The 17,000-nt window shown below is 35.5% G+C and overlaps 1 protein-coding gene across 7 annotated transcripts in view; it reads right to left on the bottom strand.

Annotated features, from left to right (window-relative positions):
- Pgant9 (polypeptide N-acetylgalactosaminyltransferase 9) overlaps nucleotides 1-17,000 on the bottom strand; it is a 324,242-nt gene that overhangs the window by 92,459 nt on the left and 214,783 nt on the right. For 5 of the 7 annotated variants that reach the window (XM_086914110.1, XM_086914104.1, XM_086914108.1 and 2 more), the window contains one exon: nucleotides 15,698-15,791. The exons of the other annotated variants lie outside the window; for them this stretch is intronic. Coding sequence is in view for 1 of the 5 variants with exons in the window: in XM_086914109.1 (XP_086770235.1) it covers nucleotides 15,698-15,710 (13 nt within the window). In the remaining 4 variants the exon portion in view is untranslated. The remainder of the gene's footprint in view (nucleotides 1-15,697; nucleotides 15,792-17,000) is intronic. 7 annotated transcript variants of the gene reach the window in all.

The raw sequence follows: 17,000 nt of genomic DNA, 5'->3' as shown, positions 1-17,000 counted from the left end.
TCTCTGAAAAGAAAAAAGAAGAAAATAAAAATATTCAAATTGATTTCAATTAAGCGATATACGTCTATAAACAAACTATCTGTCATAATTCAAAAATAAATAATCTGTAAAAAAATTTCACCTGTATGGAAATTTAGATGTGATATCGAAACGATTACTCGATATTCTTTCTTTTCTAAATTTTCCATCTCGATTCCTATCTCCATAAATATTGAAAATCCTTGAGCAATTTATAAATTTTCGAAAATTTAGTCTCTCGTAAAAGCGGAGAGGGGGGAGGGGGGGAGTGTACATAAAGTGTCGTTCAATTAAAGAATTTAGAAATTCAAAAGCTTTGCACGAACCTTCAAAGGATCGGGATTCACGTCCCCTCTCTATCTTCCACGCTGTAATGAATTTTTAATTTGGATAGCTGCATTTCTCTCCCCTCCTCCCCCCCCACTCTTTTTTTCCTTCTTCTTTTTTCTTTTTTCTTTTTTTTTTTTTTTTTTTTTTTATTCTTTGCAACACTATACGACCGAGCTAACTTTGTATCCTCGGCTGAAAACGAGCAGCCATTTAATCAACTTTCGCTATGCCTGCGATTTTGCCTTTGCCTTTCGAAATCGCGCCACCTTTTAGCCAGACACGCGTGCACACGCGCGCGTATAAAGCGTGTGTAATTCGTAATAAAAAAGCACATTGCACGCTGGTGAATTTCTGTTCATTCGCGCGTACAAACGGACACGTATCGTCCTCGTTCATTTCCCCAATATTCTATTGCACAATAAAATCACAGTTTCATCGCCAACGTTCGTTCCACCAACATCGTTTAGAAATGTAAAAAAGTAAAGAAATGGGAAGTGACATAGAGAGTCGCGACGAAGGAAAATAATTTTTGGAAATAATTTTGGATTTGGTTAAAATTTTATCGTGAAACATATATATATATATATATATAAATCATATCATCATATAATCATGAATTTCTTATACTTTTATCGATTCTTTTATTTTATAAGAAATTTAAATTCTGAATTTTCATCGAATTTCCATCGAACTTTGTTCAAAAACGTTGTTTCGAGCGGAAAATAGTTTCGCGTTTATTTAGAAGGGAGAGCAGAGAGAGAGAGAGAGAGAGAGAGAGAGAGAGAAAGAGAGTGGAAACGAAATCCTCTTATCCCTGTCTCCACAATCTATGTATAACGTCAAAACAATTCTATTAGTTCGGAGTAAAATAAGCAGAAGGGAGGAATTTTCGCTTCGTTTATTAGCTGAAACTCCACAGTTCGTCCCAGGTGGGAAGGGTTCTCGCGTGTGGGTGGAAGAACCGGTGTCTATATAACCTGTACGTGGACAGTTTTACGGTAATTCCGGGGAAATGTGGACATTAAACACCCCCTCAACCGGAATGAAGAACGTTGGGCTCATATACCGACGGGCAATAAAGAGTTAACACGGTAACCGCTAATGGAATAATGGACACTCCAAGCGTGCACATCGCTTGGACCATCGCCAAATACGTACTCTCTCCTTGCGCCATAACCGCCCACCGGCCACTCTTTTCCATCCATCCACCCCCCTCCCCCTTTTTTGTATAATTTCTAATTTGACTTTCAGCCTTTTAGAATTACACCGGCGAGGTCCGCTTGGGATGAATTTGGCGGGTATAATAAGTGGTAAGTGCTTGGTGCGATGCACTTGTGTGTCTTGGTTAATTTCATCCTGTATAAGGCTGGTTTTGAGAAGGGAGTGAGGGTTGTTGATGGTTGTTTACGGTTGTTGAACGATTCTGCTTTGCAAGAATGTGGGATCGCTTGTCGAATAATTTTTTAATCGATTATTGTTAATACTCTATTTATTATCTGTCATCTAAATTTTTCTATATTTTAATACTTTTAGATCGTTATTTTAATTTTTAAAATCTTTTGAGGATGTTCGACGAGTATATTAAGGTACATCGAGGTAAAATTGAACTGTGAATTACTTTCCTTAAAAATGTCGTTCCCAAAATAGTCCTTCTTTCAAATCTAAAATATCCATTCGCTAAATTCCGCCTCAGACGACATAATCCCGGAGAATTAAAGTAACGTTTCATCAAGTCAGACGCTCGAGCGTGCTTGATTCTACGGCAAACGTTTACCTATCGCGAGTCCCGATTTTAAGCGAGGGATCAAGAGGCTTGTGTGCCGAGCAAAGGGGAAATTCGAGCCGAAATCGACGTGCGTGAGGAGCCATGTGCTTGGTGGCCCGGGTCATAGGTCACGAGGCCATCGTGAATCAAAGTCTTTACGTGACTTGTGAATTTTAAGCCCCTCTTTCTCGTTCTGTTTATCTAGGAAATTTGGAATACTCATGATTATTTCGTAAGAAATAAATAAAATAAAATGTTTAATCCAATCCCAATACCCAAAGTTTTCCACATTATTCAATCTTTTATTTTACTTTTTTTCGAAATTTCATTTAATAATTACGCTCCAAGTCAATTACAAACTAAATCTAATCTTTTTCCCTCGCAAAAACCTTTCCTTCTCCAATTCCAACTTCAATTGATCAAAAACCTAAACACACAAAAAAAAAAAATCCTTGAAAGGCACCCCCTTAATCCCTTCGCAAAAAATTAAACGAACCAAACATCAATTACCGTAAATCCCATATATGTACTGTGAAACAAGAAAAAAAAAAAAGAAAAAGAAACAAAAAACTGCTTTCAAATGCAAGGGAGAACACACATCTGCCTCTGAAATCCTATTTTCACAGTAATGGTCAGAGAGAAAGGCCACGTGGAACGAGATAGGTAAACGTTGTGTCGTAACGAGGGGAAATTAGCGGGCGAGCGAATGGTTGGAAAGAGGGAAACGTGGAAGCTTTCGACGAGCGTGTATCGCGACAGAGACGATGGGATAGGGACGTCTACGGCCGCGAGAATGACGACACGACTCGGGTAATCGAATCTTCACCCGCGGGACGATTCGTGCTCGATTTCACGGCCCGTCGACGCGAATCCCTCTTCTCCTCGAGAGAGAGAGAGAGAGAGAGAGAGAGAGAGAGAGAGACGATGCTAATGAATTTTCGTCGAATTAACGCCGGCGTAGCGTGAACCAGGCAAAGGAGAGACGATACAGAGCACGAGCCTTCGCGGGCGCAATTCCAATATCAAAGGATGCGGTCGGTGTACTTATTGGTTCGGTGCAATTAATGCCTTTTACATGGACGATGACGATAATGGTGATGATAGCGGGCGAAGCGGAGAAATGTGGTTACATTCTGGATGGTATCTTGAGATGGAACTGAGTCCAATTTCGTTATTATTTGAAAGGTGGAAAAGTGGATGGATAGATGAAAGAATAATCTAAAACTATTTGATTTTTTCATGTGGAAAAAAAAAGTAGAAGTTTTGTCGTCAAAATCTGTTTAGGAAGTAGAGGGAATTGTGCGATTGAGGTCAGTTTTTGTTTTATCCCGATACCTCAATCGGTTGCCGAGATATAACGACTCAAAACATGTTTACATCTACATTTGTGTTTACATTTTTTCCTGGAGCTAGTACTCAGCGATACTTACATCGCTTAATTATTACATTTGATACTAGTCCGGATCCTGGATAGGCCAGTGAAAGGAGGTGCGAGCGAGAGGTCCGAATATGCGACAAGGAAGGATAGAGTAAATGATTAAAAATTACCCTTTTCTTTACACGACGATATCTCGGGAACGACAAGTAATATCGAGATAAATCAAAAAGCATTTTAAAGAATAAGATTCCGCGATTCTAACGAACTTTTATTCGTTTACAAAACGTTATTATCTTTGAAATTATAGCGGTTTAAAATTATTCTAATTTTAATGAATTTTTGTTGAAGTTTTGTAAAGGAAATTGCGAGATAGATATGTTTATTTCTAAACAAATATTGTTTATAATGATCTTATTGTTTACATGTTTACATCTACATTTGTGTTTACATTTTTTCCTGGAGCTAGTATTCAGCGATACTTACATCGCTTAATTATTACATTTGATACTAGTCCGGATCCTGGATAGGCCAGTGAAAGGAGGTGCGAGCGAGAGGTCCGAATATGCGACAAGGAAGGATAGAGTAAATGATTAAAAATTACCCTTTTCTTTACACGACGATATCTCGGGAACGACAAGTAATATCGAGATAAATCAAAAAGCATTTTAAAGAATAAGATTCCGCGATTCTAACGAACTTTTATTCGTTTACAAAACGTTATTATCTTTGAAATTATAGCGGTTTAAAATTATTCTAATTTTAATGAATTTTTGTTGAAGTTTTGTAAAGGAAATTGTAAAGGAGATAGATATGTTTATTTTTAAACAAATATTGTTTATAATGATCTTATTAACAATATATTGAAAATTCTAACCGTTGCACAAGTGATTTAATTTCAACCAAATTAAACTAAAATTATTATACTTGAAATATATACTTTAATCATAAAATTAATCGATCCGCAAAAATTCTCCCTTAATACTTAAAATTTCGTAACCTTTATCCATTTCTTAAAGGCTGCAACCCTCGATCTATCACGATTTCAACCGATGATCGACGATTCGAGGGAATTGAAAAGCGGTCCAGCGTTCCATCAGTCAACTGACCGTGATAATTTCGCGAACGTGACACCTCGTCCAAAATTGCGTGTTGCTCGGTTGATGGCCGCGACGGCCGAAAAGCGGAAAACACGAAGAGAAATCGAATAAGAATCGCGTTGGGACTGGTACTCGTTGGCCGAACGTCGACCGTTTTGATTACTCGCGAGACACCGTGGTCCCAAACGTGATTCGAACATGGAATCGGATTCGTCGAATTTACGACGCCTGTTTCGACGCGGATCGCCGCGTGAATTTGCCTCGACCATCGATGCAACTACGTTTCGACATTCGTAGAAAAAATTAACCATTCTTTGCACCGCAACGCTTTGAAATTTTTTCTATCTCTCTTTTATTCCGTTTCAATTACTTTTGGACGATAATTTTATCATCGTAATTGTATTATTATGGATTTCGTTTAAGCGGAATCAGAGATCAAAACATTTTGGATATAGATGTATAGTTTGCAATATGCAATTTTTATTTTAAATAAAAATGAATAAATTAGAAATGGCTTCTTCTAGATAACTTTTCTATTATCGATCAATTCTTTCACTTTTTTGAAACATTTTGATATTTGTCCATTGAAATGAGAATTGGAGATAAAACAAATAGGATTAAATAAATTAAATGTTGCGCAATTCGAAGCAATGACTTTTTTGCGACGTTGTAATACTGTAAAAAATTGCTTTTGCGGCAAATATTCAGAAATAATGAAAATGAAGTAGGCTGGCGAGAAAATAAAGTAACTCTAATAAGTTAATAAGCGTGAAAAACGAGCAAAAGTTTGTAACCCTCTTATCTATATTACATCCATTTCAACAATCCTTTCTTATAATTATCGCAAACGAAATATTAGCAGGGAAACGGTATCAAATATATTTATTTAATCTCGTAAGCGAATTACTTTTCCATAGAAGAAATATTATACGATGTTTGTACGATTCTTTTTATCTTTCACCACTATATCTACTATTAAACGCTTAAATCGTTGAAGATTAATATACAAAAATACCTCTGTTTCCCCGAGAAATTAATTTCCAGTTGAATAATTTTTTTAATATTTCAAATCCACGTCGTGCACGTAATATTTGATTTTTCAAACAAGACAAGCACGAATATTAATCCAAACATTCTATATCGCTGTAAAAAAAAAACCACGATTAACTCGTGGATAAACAAGTCAATGGAAATACGAATCATCGTTCGTTCTCTTTAAAAACGTGAAAACATTCGAAAGGAAGATACGGCCATTTTGCACAGTTTCATTCAGTTTCAAGCCATTTAAGAAAATATCTCTCAAAAGATGGTAGAATCCTCGAAATTGTAAAGATCTTTCTAAAAGCAAATTGGAAGAAAAGAAAATTGTTAACAACAAACGAACAAATTTCTTTAGAAAGTACGTATTAATTTTAAGATGCATTTAATACATTTCTACCTGCCAAAAATCGTTCCAAACTAAAAGAATAGTCCAATTGAAACATATTTCGATAAATTCAATCAAATATCTCACACCTTTGAGAAGAAGAAAAAGAAGAAGAAAAATGAATTGATAAAAAGAAATACACGTCCCACGCAGAATCCTCCACTTCGATTCATCAAACGTGGATGCACGATGCCGAGTTCTAAACTGTACTCCAAGTCGCCAAATATTCCGCGACGTTCTTGCAACTCGCAGGGCTTTGCCCAGCACTCGACTTCGGTCACTTTGCGGGCCGAGAACTGAGCGCGAATTCCGCCATCTCTTCGCGTAAACTCTTCGCCTTCTCTCTCTCTCTCTCTCTCCACGTGGAACCGAATTCAACTCAAGTTGAAACTATGTCGAGTCCCCTCACTTTTCCGCGTACCACGGCGTTAAACTAGTATTATGTCCCCGTGTCTTCGTTTGCGGGCAACGTACATTCATTTCAACCGGTTCAAGTCCTCGTCCTCGCTTTAATTCATCCGCGTGCATAACTCCGGTCTGGGATTTTTCTTTTTCGAGGAGCGAGACTCGAGACGAGTGGGTGGTTTGGTAATGCGCGGTCTGGCACGAGCGAGAAGTGTTGCCGATGTTATCTTAAACGTGGTATATTTATCCGAGTTGTTAACGTTGAAATGAAGAAGTGGAGAGAGAGAGGGGGGGGGGGGAGAGGAGGGGAAGAGAGTTCGTTACTTGGTTGCTGGTTTCTTTTGAGGTTAGGAAGTTTTTAATTATTTCGTTTATTTTCGTGATTATCATTGAAGAAAAGTTTCTCGATCTTATTTTAAAATCATTGATAATTTATCGAGCACGTATATTGTTTTATTTTATAGATAATAGCATAGGCATTTTGTCGAACATGTTAGTCTTGTGAAAACTCTTGTTTAAATCTTTTATTTTATTTTCTGGTTATTATAATTATACTATGGTTTAATATTAAATGTTATACTTGTACTAATATTATATACCAATTAACTTTCAGAATGTTATAGGTTAGATCAGAACATGTGTGCACTACACAAAAAGTACAATTAATGTACGAGCTCCTCGTGAATCGATTGTCGCAATAGTTTTCAAAACGAATTAAATTGGAAACATTCACAAGTCAACAATAACTACAAGCCAAAAATTTTTCTAAAAAAATGATTCAAGCAGTTCAAGAAATCACATCACACCACTTGGGTCAATCGTGTCCAATTCCGTCCACTGAAACGACGCTCGTATAAATCTACGTTGAAGCTGGAGGGAAAGGAGACGTCCACGGGATGCAACGAGAGCAGACATGACAGACGCGAGCTCCTCGTGTGCTTCCGGTCGTATGCACGCGCGCGCATTGTTGCGCTGACGTGCCAGAGATGAGAAAAACGAGAAGAGAGGGAAAAGCTGGCGAAAGAGACGTGCGCCACAAACGGCGCAGCATAATTCCACGCGATGGTTGTCAAGTGTGGACAGAACGCACGTTCTCGAGGATTGTATTCGACACTTGGACACGCGTTTCACGATATCGTGCGGTCATTGTGGGAGTCGTGTTTCAATAGTGAAAGTTTTGGAATGGATAATTATTGGGTGTGAAAAATGTGAAATCTTTTATCCTTAAATTTTTTACCTTTTTTAACGATGCGAATAAAATATTTGATTTAATGAATTGTTGATTTTTTTTTAACAATATAGAACAATGAATAATTAGTTATTTTTGGAAGCATTGTTTGAGAAAAAAAAATGGAAGATTTTTAATAATCTTTTCAATAACTTTGTGTTTATTTTAATATTTATTATATATAAAAAAAGGAATCTTCTTTTCCTCTTAAATTATACAAATATATCTTTCATAAATATTTGCAGTTGTGCAAATTATATTATCTATTTAAAAAAAAAGAAAGAAAAAACGAAGTATGTAAAGAGACAGATTCTGGAAAATTTTTATCGAAGAATAACGGAAGAGAGAGGGGGAAAAAAAGGGAGGAAAGAGAAATGTTATCAGTGTCAAGCTGTTTTCGTTTCCATAGGTACAAGTCGTGGCGCATGTTGGAACGTCGTTCTCGCATCGATACACGGACGAGATATCGTGCAAACAAAAGTCTCATCGGGTTTATGCGGCTTATAGCAAGGAAGCAAAAACTCTGAGAGTATCCGATTTCATGTATTCTATGCGCATCCATTCACCAAGATAAACAGAATATTTCTGAAGCAACTCGGATACTTTAAAATATCTAAGAAAATGCGATCGAATTCGTGATGAGAATAACTATTTGGATCATTTTTAAAAAAAGAAATTTCATTTCTCTTCGAACAATGGTACAGAAAGTAATTGATCACGAACGTAGGAATTTTTTAAATTTTTTTTTGAAAAATTTACAATAGTTAAAAAACTAGTTAATAAAAATGGAGGATCAATTGTATTGAATATAATATAGTTTCTTAATAATACTTTGTGTAATTGTATAAATTTTATATTTTGACATAATTATAAATAATAATTCCATTTTTTAAGAATTATTATTCTTATAAATACTTTTTGCTCATCAGGTTATTATGATCCAAAAGGATATGAAAGTGAATGAAAAATAAATGAGAAGAATATGAAAGTAAATTCAACAATAAAGGGAAGAATAATTAATTTAAAAATGTTCCAATTTTTTTATCGACCAACGTGAATTAATTAAACGCGTATGAAAGAAAAATAATTATATCCCTTCCAATTTATTTATCCTATAATTCCAATCTTCGCTTCTATCGTATCATATCCTCATATTAAAAATAATTTAATACATCAAACTTTCATTTCATTTAAAACGATTTAAATTCTCGATCAAATTTAATTACACGCATAATAAACATTTTCTAATCGAGAATTATGATCCAATTAATAAATCAACGGATTAATAATTGTCGCTAATTAATCCAAACTTTCTTTGTTATTAAATCTCGTTCGTTATATTGTATATAAAATAATTTTGATTATTTATTAATCAAAATTTCGATCCATGAATCGATTTCATCTTTGTCACGATTATTCCTTACGAGCTTTCTCTTTCTTTTTTTTTTTTTTTTTTTTCATTTGCCCCATTGCAATGACTCACTGTCGGTTCGATGCAAGAGAATATTTTTCTTTTTTTTTTCTTTCTCTTCCTTTTTTTCAATCCCGGAAGGATAATAGCACGAGAGGAGGAGGAGGAAGCAAAAATGGTGGAAACTGAACGAGCAATATTCGTCTCACTAGAAGTTACACCTCGCTGGCTACATTGTGCTATTCCACAGGCTCCACTTTTCCCAGTAGTCTGCCCTACCATATGCCAGACAGACTCTCACAGCTATTTATGGAATGAAACAAAATGGACGAGGATCGTGAAAATTTATATCGTATACAAAATGATTATTTGTTTCAGAGTATCACATTGTGCGATCGTAAGTATCGATCCATTGATTTATACTTTCAATTTGAGAATATATTTATATTTATTTTATACGTTGAATATTTAGTTTATGAAAGATATATTCGTTAATTAGATAAACGATTTAAATTTATGATTTAAAGAAAAGAATAATTGCTTTATTTTGCAATAATTTATCACAATCGTTAGTTAATATTAATTAAATAATTATTATTGTAAGAATTAATAATAACTTAATAATAACTTAATAACATGAGAATTAGCATCATTTTATTGAAATATCGTGGAAGATTTTTCACTTTTTCATGATTCAAAAATTCAGAACCGTTTGTCAAAATACATTCATACATTATTCCCCTCCATACATTTCTATAAACTCGTTATTAATGAATTATACACTTGAAACAGATCGAAAAGGTAAAAAGTAACAGAAGGCAATAAACGAAGCATCCCTTTCGAAAACAAATCGTTTCATCCCTATATATCGAAATCCGCGAATAAACTTCATAACGAAAAATATGCGAAAAGAGAATTCGTTTCATAACAATTTCAATAAAAATACAATAAAAATTTCACAAATTGCGTCACGTTGCCGAACTGGCAATCGTCAAATAAATCCTATAAATGTTTTATTCGCTTTCGATCCCTGGCTTCATTCCACGAAACAAAGAGCCAGGTTTTCCACGGGTTAACTGTAATAAAAGAATCATTTCTGAAATTCCTCCGCGAAAATCGAAATCTGTGCGAACGAATCGAAAAACAAATTCCCTTCGGGGCAATTCATACACCAGCAATTATCCGCGATACGATTCAATTTTCCTCTTATTTAATTAAGAGCGAGCGTCGTTAATAGTAGAAATCGATGTCCCGCGATACTTTCGATCCATCGAAGTCGATTTAACTTTCCTTTCGACGAGATTGATTAACGAGTAATTGACATTGATCGATTTTTCTTCTTTTTCCCCTCTTTTTTCTTCAACAATTTTATTAGGGGAATGTTGACATCGAATAATTAAATTGTTAACACACAAAGTTTTATGTATTTTGTTAGAGAGATAATTACTAGGCAAATGCAAAATATGATTGATCTTCGACTAATGAAATCAATGCTTGTTTTATATTATTAATCAAACTTTGTAATAATTATAATTATTCGTAAATAAATAAATACTATTAAACAGTAACGATAAAAAATATTCTTTCATTAAAACAATTATATAATAAATTCTCTCTGTTTCATAATAAAAACGCTCTTATTATTAATCCTAAATGATCCATTTAACGTTTCAACGAGTGATCAAAAATATAAAAAATAAAGGGGTAAAAAAATCGAAGAAAACTTTGCTAAACATTCTCGAACTTAGTCAAACGGGGCAAGAACTGGTTCGTCATCGCGTCCAATTTCAGAAAATTTCACGGGAACGAAATTTTGGGGGAAAAAACGTTGGTCGAATTCGAACTTTCGAGGATCATCGAGAACGACAACGTCGGATACCACGAGCGGAAATGGAAAAGTTGCAGGAACTGCGGCTCTCCCCCTGTTCGTATGCCGTTTCTGGTATCTCGTGTTTATTCGAAAAGTTTTCGAACTTCATGCAAATGCAACGACGCGGAGGAACGGCCACGAGAGAGGATGCTCTTCGTTACCGAGAATTCGAGTATTCCTTACTTTTCCTCCCCTCTCTCCATCATAGTCGAGGGTATACTGCCAGTATCTATTGTTTCGTGAAGGAAACAGGGGCTTGGAACGCGAGGGTGAAACTTCTTTGGCATACTTTTCCCAGGATTAATTAATTGCCTCCTCCATTTCATTCGTTTTCAGTCTTTTTAAGGGTTCTCTTGAGTTTCTTTCTTGAGAAACATGAATCGGATCGAATCGAATTTCGTTGGTCTATTTTGATTATTTATTTTGAAATCGTTACGAAAAGATGGATTTTTAAAATAAGATTTCCTTGATAAAAAGAATTCTTTTCTTATAGAATTTTTTCGATTGGAAGAATTTTAATGTCGTAAATATAATAAATTAATTTCCAGGTTTATTTTTATTAATTTTCACGTATTGTTTCCACGTTTAGAAATAAGAGAATAAATCATTTGGTAAGAGGTGCATCTTCAACCGTGAGAACCACGGTTGAATACCTCCTCTGCATAATCGCAAATCGGTTCGAGATAAATGATCACGAGTGAAAGAATAATGCGACTGCCAATGCTAACTGATCCTGTATGGGCCGGTGAATTTTCCTGGCCGCGGTAATGATGTTTTATGTGAGAAGAAACATAGCCCTTCCGGGAGTCGTATACCGTCCGTGAAGGAACGATGCTCTATTTAGATAAGCCGTTGTACCATGCTAAGGAGGAAGTAACTCGAACTCGAATCGAATATTGACGGTTTCGTCGACCAATCGCTTGAGAATGATTCTTTGAAATCATCGATGTAAGAAATAGCGGGATAACGATTTTTTTTTTTTTACGATTACGATTATAAAAATCTTACAAAATTTCAAAAAGATTTTCAACAGAGGTTCTCAGAACTTTGAAGTTTGATAAGTTTTGATTTTTATTTTCCAGATTTTACTCATTCATTCATTCACGAACGAAGGATATAAAAGAATTCTTTTGCGTAAAGATAAGAAAAGTATTCGAGTGTATTAGTATTAGTATAATATTTCATCCGATTAGTTAGAATGCAAGAAAATGAAGTTTCAAACGTAATAACGCAGGAGATTATTTTACAATTAACAAATATTTAGCTGCACCATTAAAACGACGGCAATTCAATCAGTTGTAGATTCTTCCCGTGAATGAAGCTATTAATGCCTCGAGTTTCTGGATCTTGGAAACTTCACTAAGGGATTATTTTATGCAATTTCGAATCCGGCAAATAATTGAACTATTCTTAAACGAGCTTAAAAAAATATTCGCGTAAAATAGAACAAATTAAATAAATTTTCAATTGTAAGAGTTGATATAAAAATCAGTGGCGCATTAATAATCAAAATTAATTATAAAATCGTATATCATGAAATAAATAAATATATTCATCAAATAAAATATAAAATTGAACATATTCTACTATTTTACACGAAACAATTTAGAAATTTTTAATAAAAAAAAGAAAAAGCCATGTATAAAGTCATCCTACACCCAACACTGTCCGTGAGAGTCTTGATGCAAATTTTTCTTTCGTTAGAGAAAAACTTCACCGACAAAGAAAAAGAATAAAAGAAAAAAAAATTGTTACTCGGATACACTCGAAAACAGTAGCATTTGTTATTTGATATTTTAATGAAATACGCGAGAATTTAATTAAGCTTTAGTAATGAAAGAAGAAAGAACACACGGATTATACGTTTAATCTCGTTTTCTCTAATGTGGCTAAATCAACGCCGCGCCCTGTCGCATTTTTTCCATTATTTCTCCATTGTTTGCTACGTGCTCACGAAAATACATCGCGAAAACGTGTGACACTTCGCCATTTGTTTCGCATCCAACGATTGAAATACGAAGTCTTATTTTTTTCTCTTCTTTTCTTTCGGAAGAAAAAGAAGAAGAAAATGTAAAAATGAATATTCACGAATTTCAGAGCATTTTGAGGATAATCGATACCAATATTTCTATTCGAGAAATTCAGAAATCACCAATAACTATATTTATTTAATTATTTGAAGAATATATTCAGCTAATCCTAATTTTTCAAAGTTTTCTTTCAAATTAGCGTATTCTCATCCTGTTGAAATTTCCATTCGCCAAATTTCGACACGCCTACTCAAAATCTTCAACGAACGCTATAAAATAAAAGAAACGCAAAAAGTCTCTCTCTCTCTCTCTCTCTCTCTCTCTCGAGATTAAAATTTGCATCGTACATCAAAATTTCAATAATTTCGAACGAAAATCAATTGATCCGCGGAAGAAATAACTCGGTTGATTTCGCGCATATGGGACACGTGCACACGAGTTACCGATTGTCCCGTAGGGGATAACACGTGTCGTCGGTAAACACTAATACGCCGCGTATCGTGTACGAAACAACATCGAAACACGGACTGATTGAGAACTATCAAACGTGCATACACGAATGCTTGGTTGAAAGCGTGGATGACGATTTACCGATGTAGAGGGTTGCAACTTTATGCAAATAACGAGTGACGGAGGAACAATCGTGAAAACTTATCGAAACACGAGTTGTGAAATTGTTGCGGTGCATTTCATTACGAGATACGATATAATAGAACGCTTCTAAAAATATATATATATCGTTGGATTTTTGAAAAAATAATTTTGATTATGATAAAGTAAAGAGTGAGATTTAATGTAAGAAGAAAAAAAAATAGTGACTAGAGGCTTTATCACATTGAGAAGTTTTTAAGTGATATATCAAATTTTCTTTCGTTTTTTTTTTTTTTTTTTTTTTTGCAAGTAAAATATCTTTGATACATTTTATCCTATCCTTGTTCCGTTACTTTAACGCAAATTAGCTTAAATTTCTGTCCTCAATTTTCTCGAAAGTGTTTAAAGTTTGTAAAGGTATTACATTGATTTATATCACAGGAAAATTGAACTTCACGTCGATAACTTTTGAAATATTAAACTTGTTTGAACGACATTCTGGTTTAATGAATAACACGATTGCAATATTTATCAAACAATATATAAATTGTATATTATTTAGAACAATTAAATTGATAAAAAATTGTGATAGGAATACAATGCAATAAATAAATAATTGAATAAATCTTGAAAACTAGAAATAATATTTCCTTTCCAAACTTTTTGAATTTATTACGTTCGCGTAAATACATTAAATATCGCAAGGATCTCTCTACTTATCTCGTCCATAAATTTCTTCAGAGAAGAAAGGCAAGAACTCGAGAAGAAAGATCTGCTGAAAGGAGAGGAAAAAAAAAAGGAGGGGAGAAATGTTGAGAAGAAACGGAAGAGTAACGAATCGGTAAACCTTCTTTATGGAAACAAGCGTGCAGAGAAGACGCGTAAAAAGTTGATAAAGACGAAGTGAAACACGAAGGAAAACGAGAACGAGCAGAGAGAGAAAGAGCAAAGAAATCAAGATGAATAAAGATATTCCGGGAAAACTGATTTCACATTTTCGTACGTAATGAAATTAATTACCACGATATCCATCCATCGAAATACAAGATATTCTGCTCTTCTATATTTTAAATTAACAAAACACAATTATCATATAAATACATAAGTAAACACAAATATCTCTAATTATTATACAATCCCCAATCACAGAGACAAATAACGCGAGAATCGTCAAAAAATAGAGTCGCGAATAAAAGAAGATTGGCCCGAACACTGACTTCCAAAGAAACCACCGTCGAGCATCCACCCTATTTATTCCCCATCCCCGATCCAACCAGCCACGCTCCAACATTCTCATTGTCGTTGTCCGGCCATCAGAAATTTCCCATCAAACCCGCATTTACACCTCCAATCCGAGAGGCAGAAATCCTTTAATAGCTTGCCTCGAAGAAAGAAAGGAAGGGAGAAGGGGAAAAAAGACCGATTTCACCGATGGAGAATCCCTCCTCCCCTTCGATTCGCTCCTCTTTGTTCCCGATTGAATGGTAGGCTCGATATCAATTGAAACGCTGCAGAGGAAACGGCTCCATCTCGGCTCGACCAACAGAAAATTTTTAATGAAAGTCGGCCAGAGGGAGGGGGAAGAAAATAGAGGGGTAGAGGAAGAGAGAGAGAGAGAGAGAAGTGGATTCCCTGGAAGAAAGGGAAAAAGTGGGGAGGAGGGAGAGCGAGGCAGGGTAATCTCTGACATCTTGTTACAGCTCGGCATAAGAAAGAGGAGGGCCAAGAGGGGGAGACGGGGAGGGTTGCTCTTCGTGGCCGCGTTCAATTAAAGCGTCACCTCGCGAAGGAAACTTTTATATGAATGGTTTTCATTACGTCGCGGACTTATTAAAGCCGTCCTTCGCGCGGCCATTAATATCCCTCCTCGTCCGAGGCGAGTTTTGTTATCAAGCCATTCAAGGTGGCCACGCGATGCCACAGACGACTCTGTCTTCTACCGGTGTTGAACGAACGGCTGGATGATGGACGTGGAGATCCGGTTACGGATTAAATTATGGAATTAATGGAGCGATTGCTCGAGGAATGCGGGTGGTTGTGAATCCGAAAGGTGATTGACTCGCGTCACTTATTAAACGTTATCGTTTGATTTTCGATGGATTATTTTGAATATGATGAAAAGTTGTTTCTATATTGATCGAGTCTTACCAAGCCTGTTCATCGAAGAAACTACGCGGGAACTTGATTGATTCTTGTTCGAATGAAAATTATTGTCTCCGAGCACTAATTATTACGGTGTATCCTGAAACAGGGAAGAAAAACAATATTTTCCATTAATGTTCGCGGCAAAAAGAGAGAATTATAGATTTCTGTGTAAGATTTACATAAATTAATGAACGAGCTAATAATGAATCGTAGATAAATGGATATGTAATAGGCGGTAGATAAATATTGTTCATAAAAACTGTTTAGATTTGATAATGAAACATCTACGAAGCGTTGTCTCGTTTTTAAAATTTAAACGATTGTAAATCACCATAGATGTGTATTATCGGTCGACGCAACTTTTTTTACGAAATATACAGCGATATTCTGTGTACAAGCTTGTGCGCTTAATCTTGAATAGCGATCGCATATACCACGAACACTACTATAATTTTTTATTCCTATAACTCTTATGAATAGAATGATAAAAGAAAGTAAGAAGCATTTACGATCATTTTTTATACGATAAAACATAATAATAAAAAAAAAGAAGACTAAACAATTAAATTATCTATAATTTGTTATTCTGCTTAATGAAAAAAATTGTCGTAAGAATCTCAAAGGAATCTCTCGATCGGCGATTAAAATTAAGTATCTCCGAGTACAATTATCAATAAATAAATCATCCACCACGAATCAATCTCGACATGCACGCTAAACCATCTAAACCTTCCGACAATCCAATTCATCCCCTAAAAAAAAAAAAAATGACATCCTTGTAACCTACATCCCCTAAAAGCAAGATCGTAAACCTCGAAAATTGGATCTCGACTGAAAGACAGCGAGAGAGAGAAAGAAAGAGAGAAGGAGGAGGAGGATTAATTTTTAAGCGTATAAATAATCTCTCGCGTGGCGGAAAAGCGAGTTTGGATCGGGACGTGGCCGAACAATGGTGGGTTGTTGCTCCACCACCGGAAAAGAGGCTTTTGAATCCGACGTACGGATATTAAACGTCGTTGGACCACGAAGCCGGTGAAAATCCGAAACTCCTCAAAACCCGTAGAGAGCCGTAGAGTGGAACAACCAGTGAAAGCAACGAGCGAAGAGAAAGGGGATGATGAAGAAGAGGAGTCACGTCTGTTAGGAATTACGGTGAGAGCAGAAATTCTCTCTCTCTCTCTCTCTCTCTCTCTCTCTCTGCTCCTTCTTGATTTCACGGAGTGCTCGCAATTTCTTCGCGCGTGTAACGAAGAATTGCCACGCGCGTTCTCATGCGGCGGGTGGATAAAGGCAGTTTCGAGCGGCG

Source organism: Apis florea, unplaced genomic scaffold, assembly GCF_048593485.1.
Source record: "Apis florea isolate Af1SG1 unplaced genomic scaffold, ASM4859348v1 contig_3585_pilon, whole genome shotgun sequence".
NCBI lineage: Eukaryota > Metazoa > Arthropoda > Insecta > Hymenoptera > Apidae > Apis > Apis florea.
The sequence above is the reverse complement of the archived record's forward strand: the minus strand, read 5'-3'. Positions and strand labels throughout refer to the sequence as shown.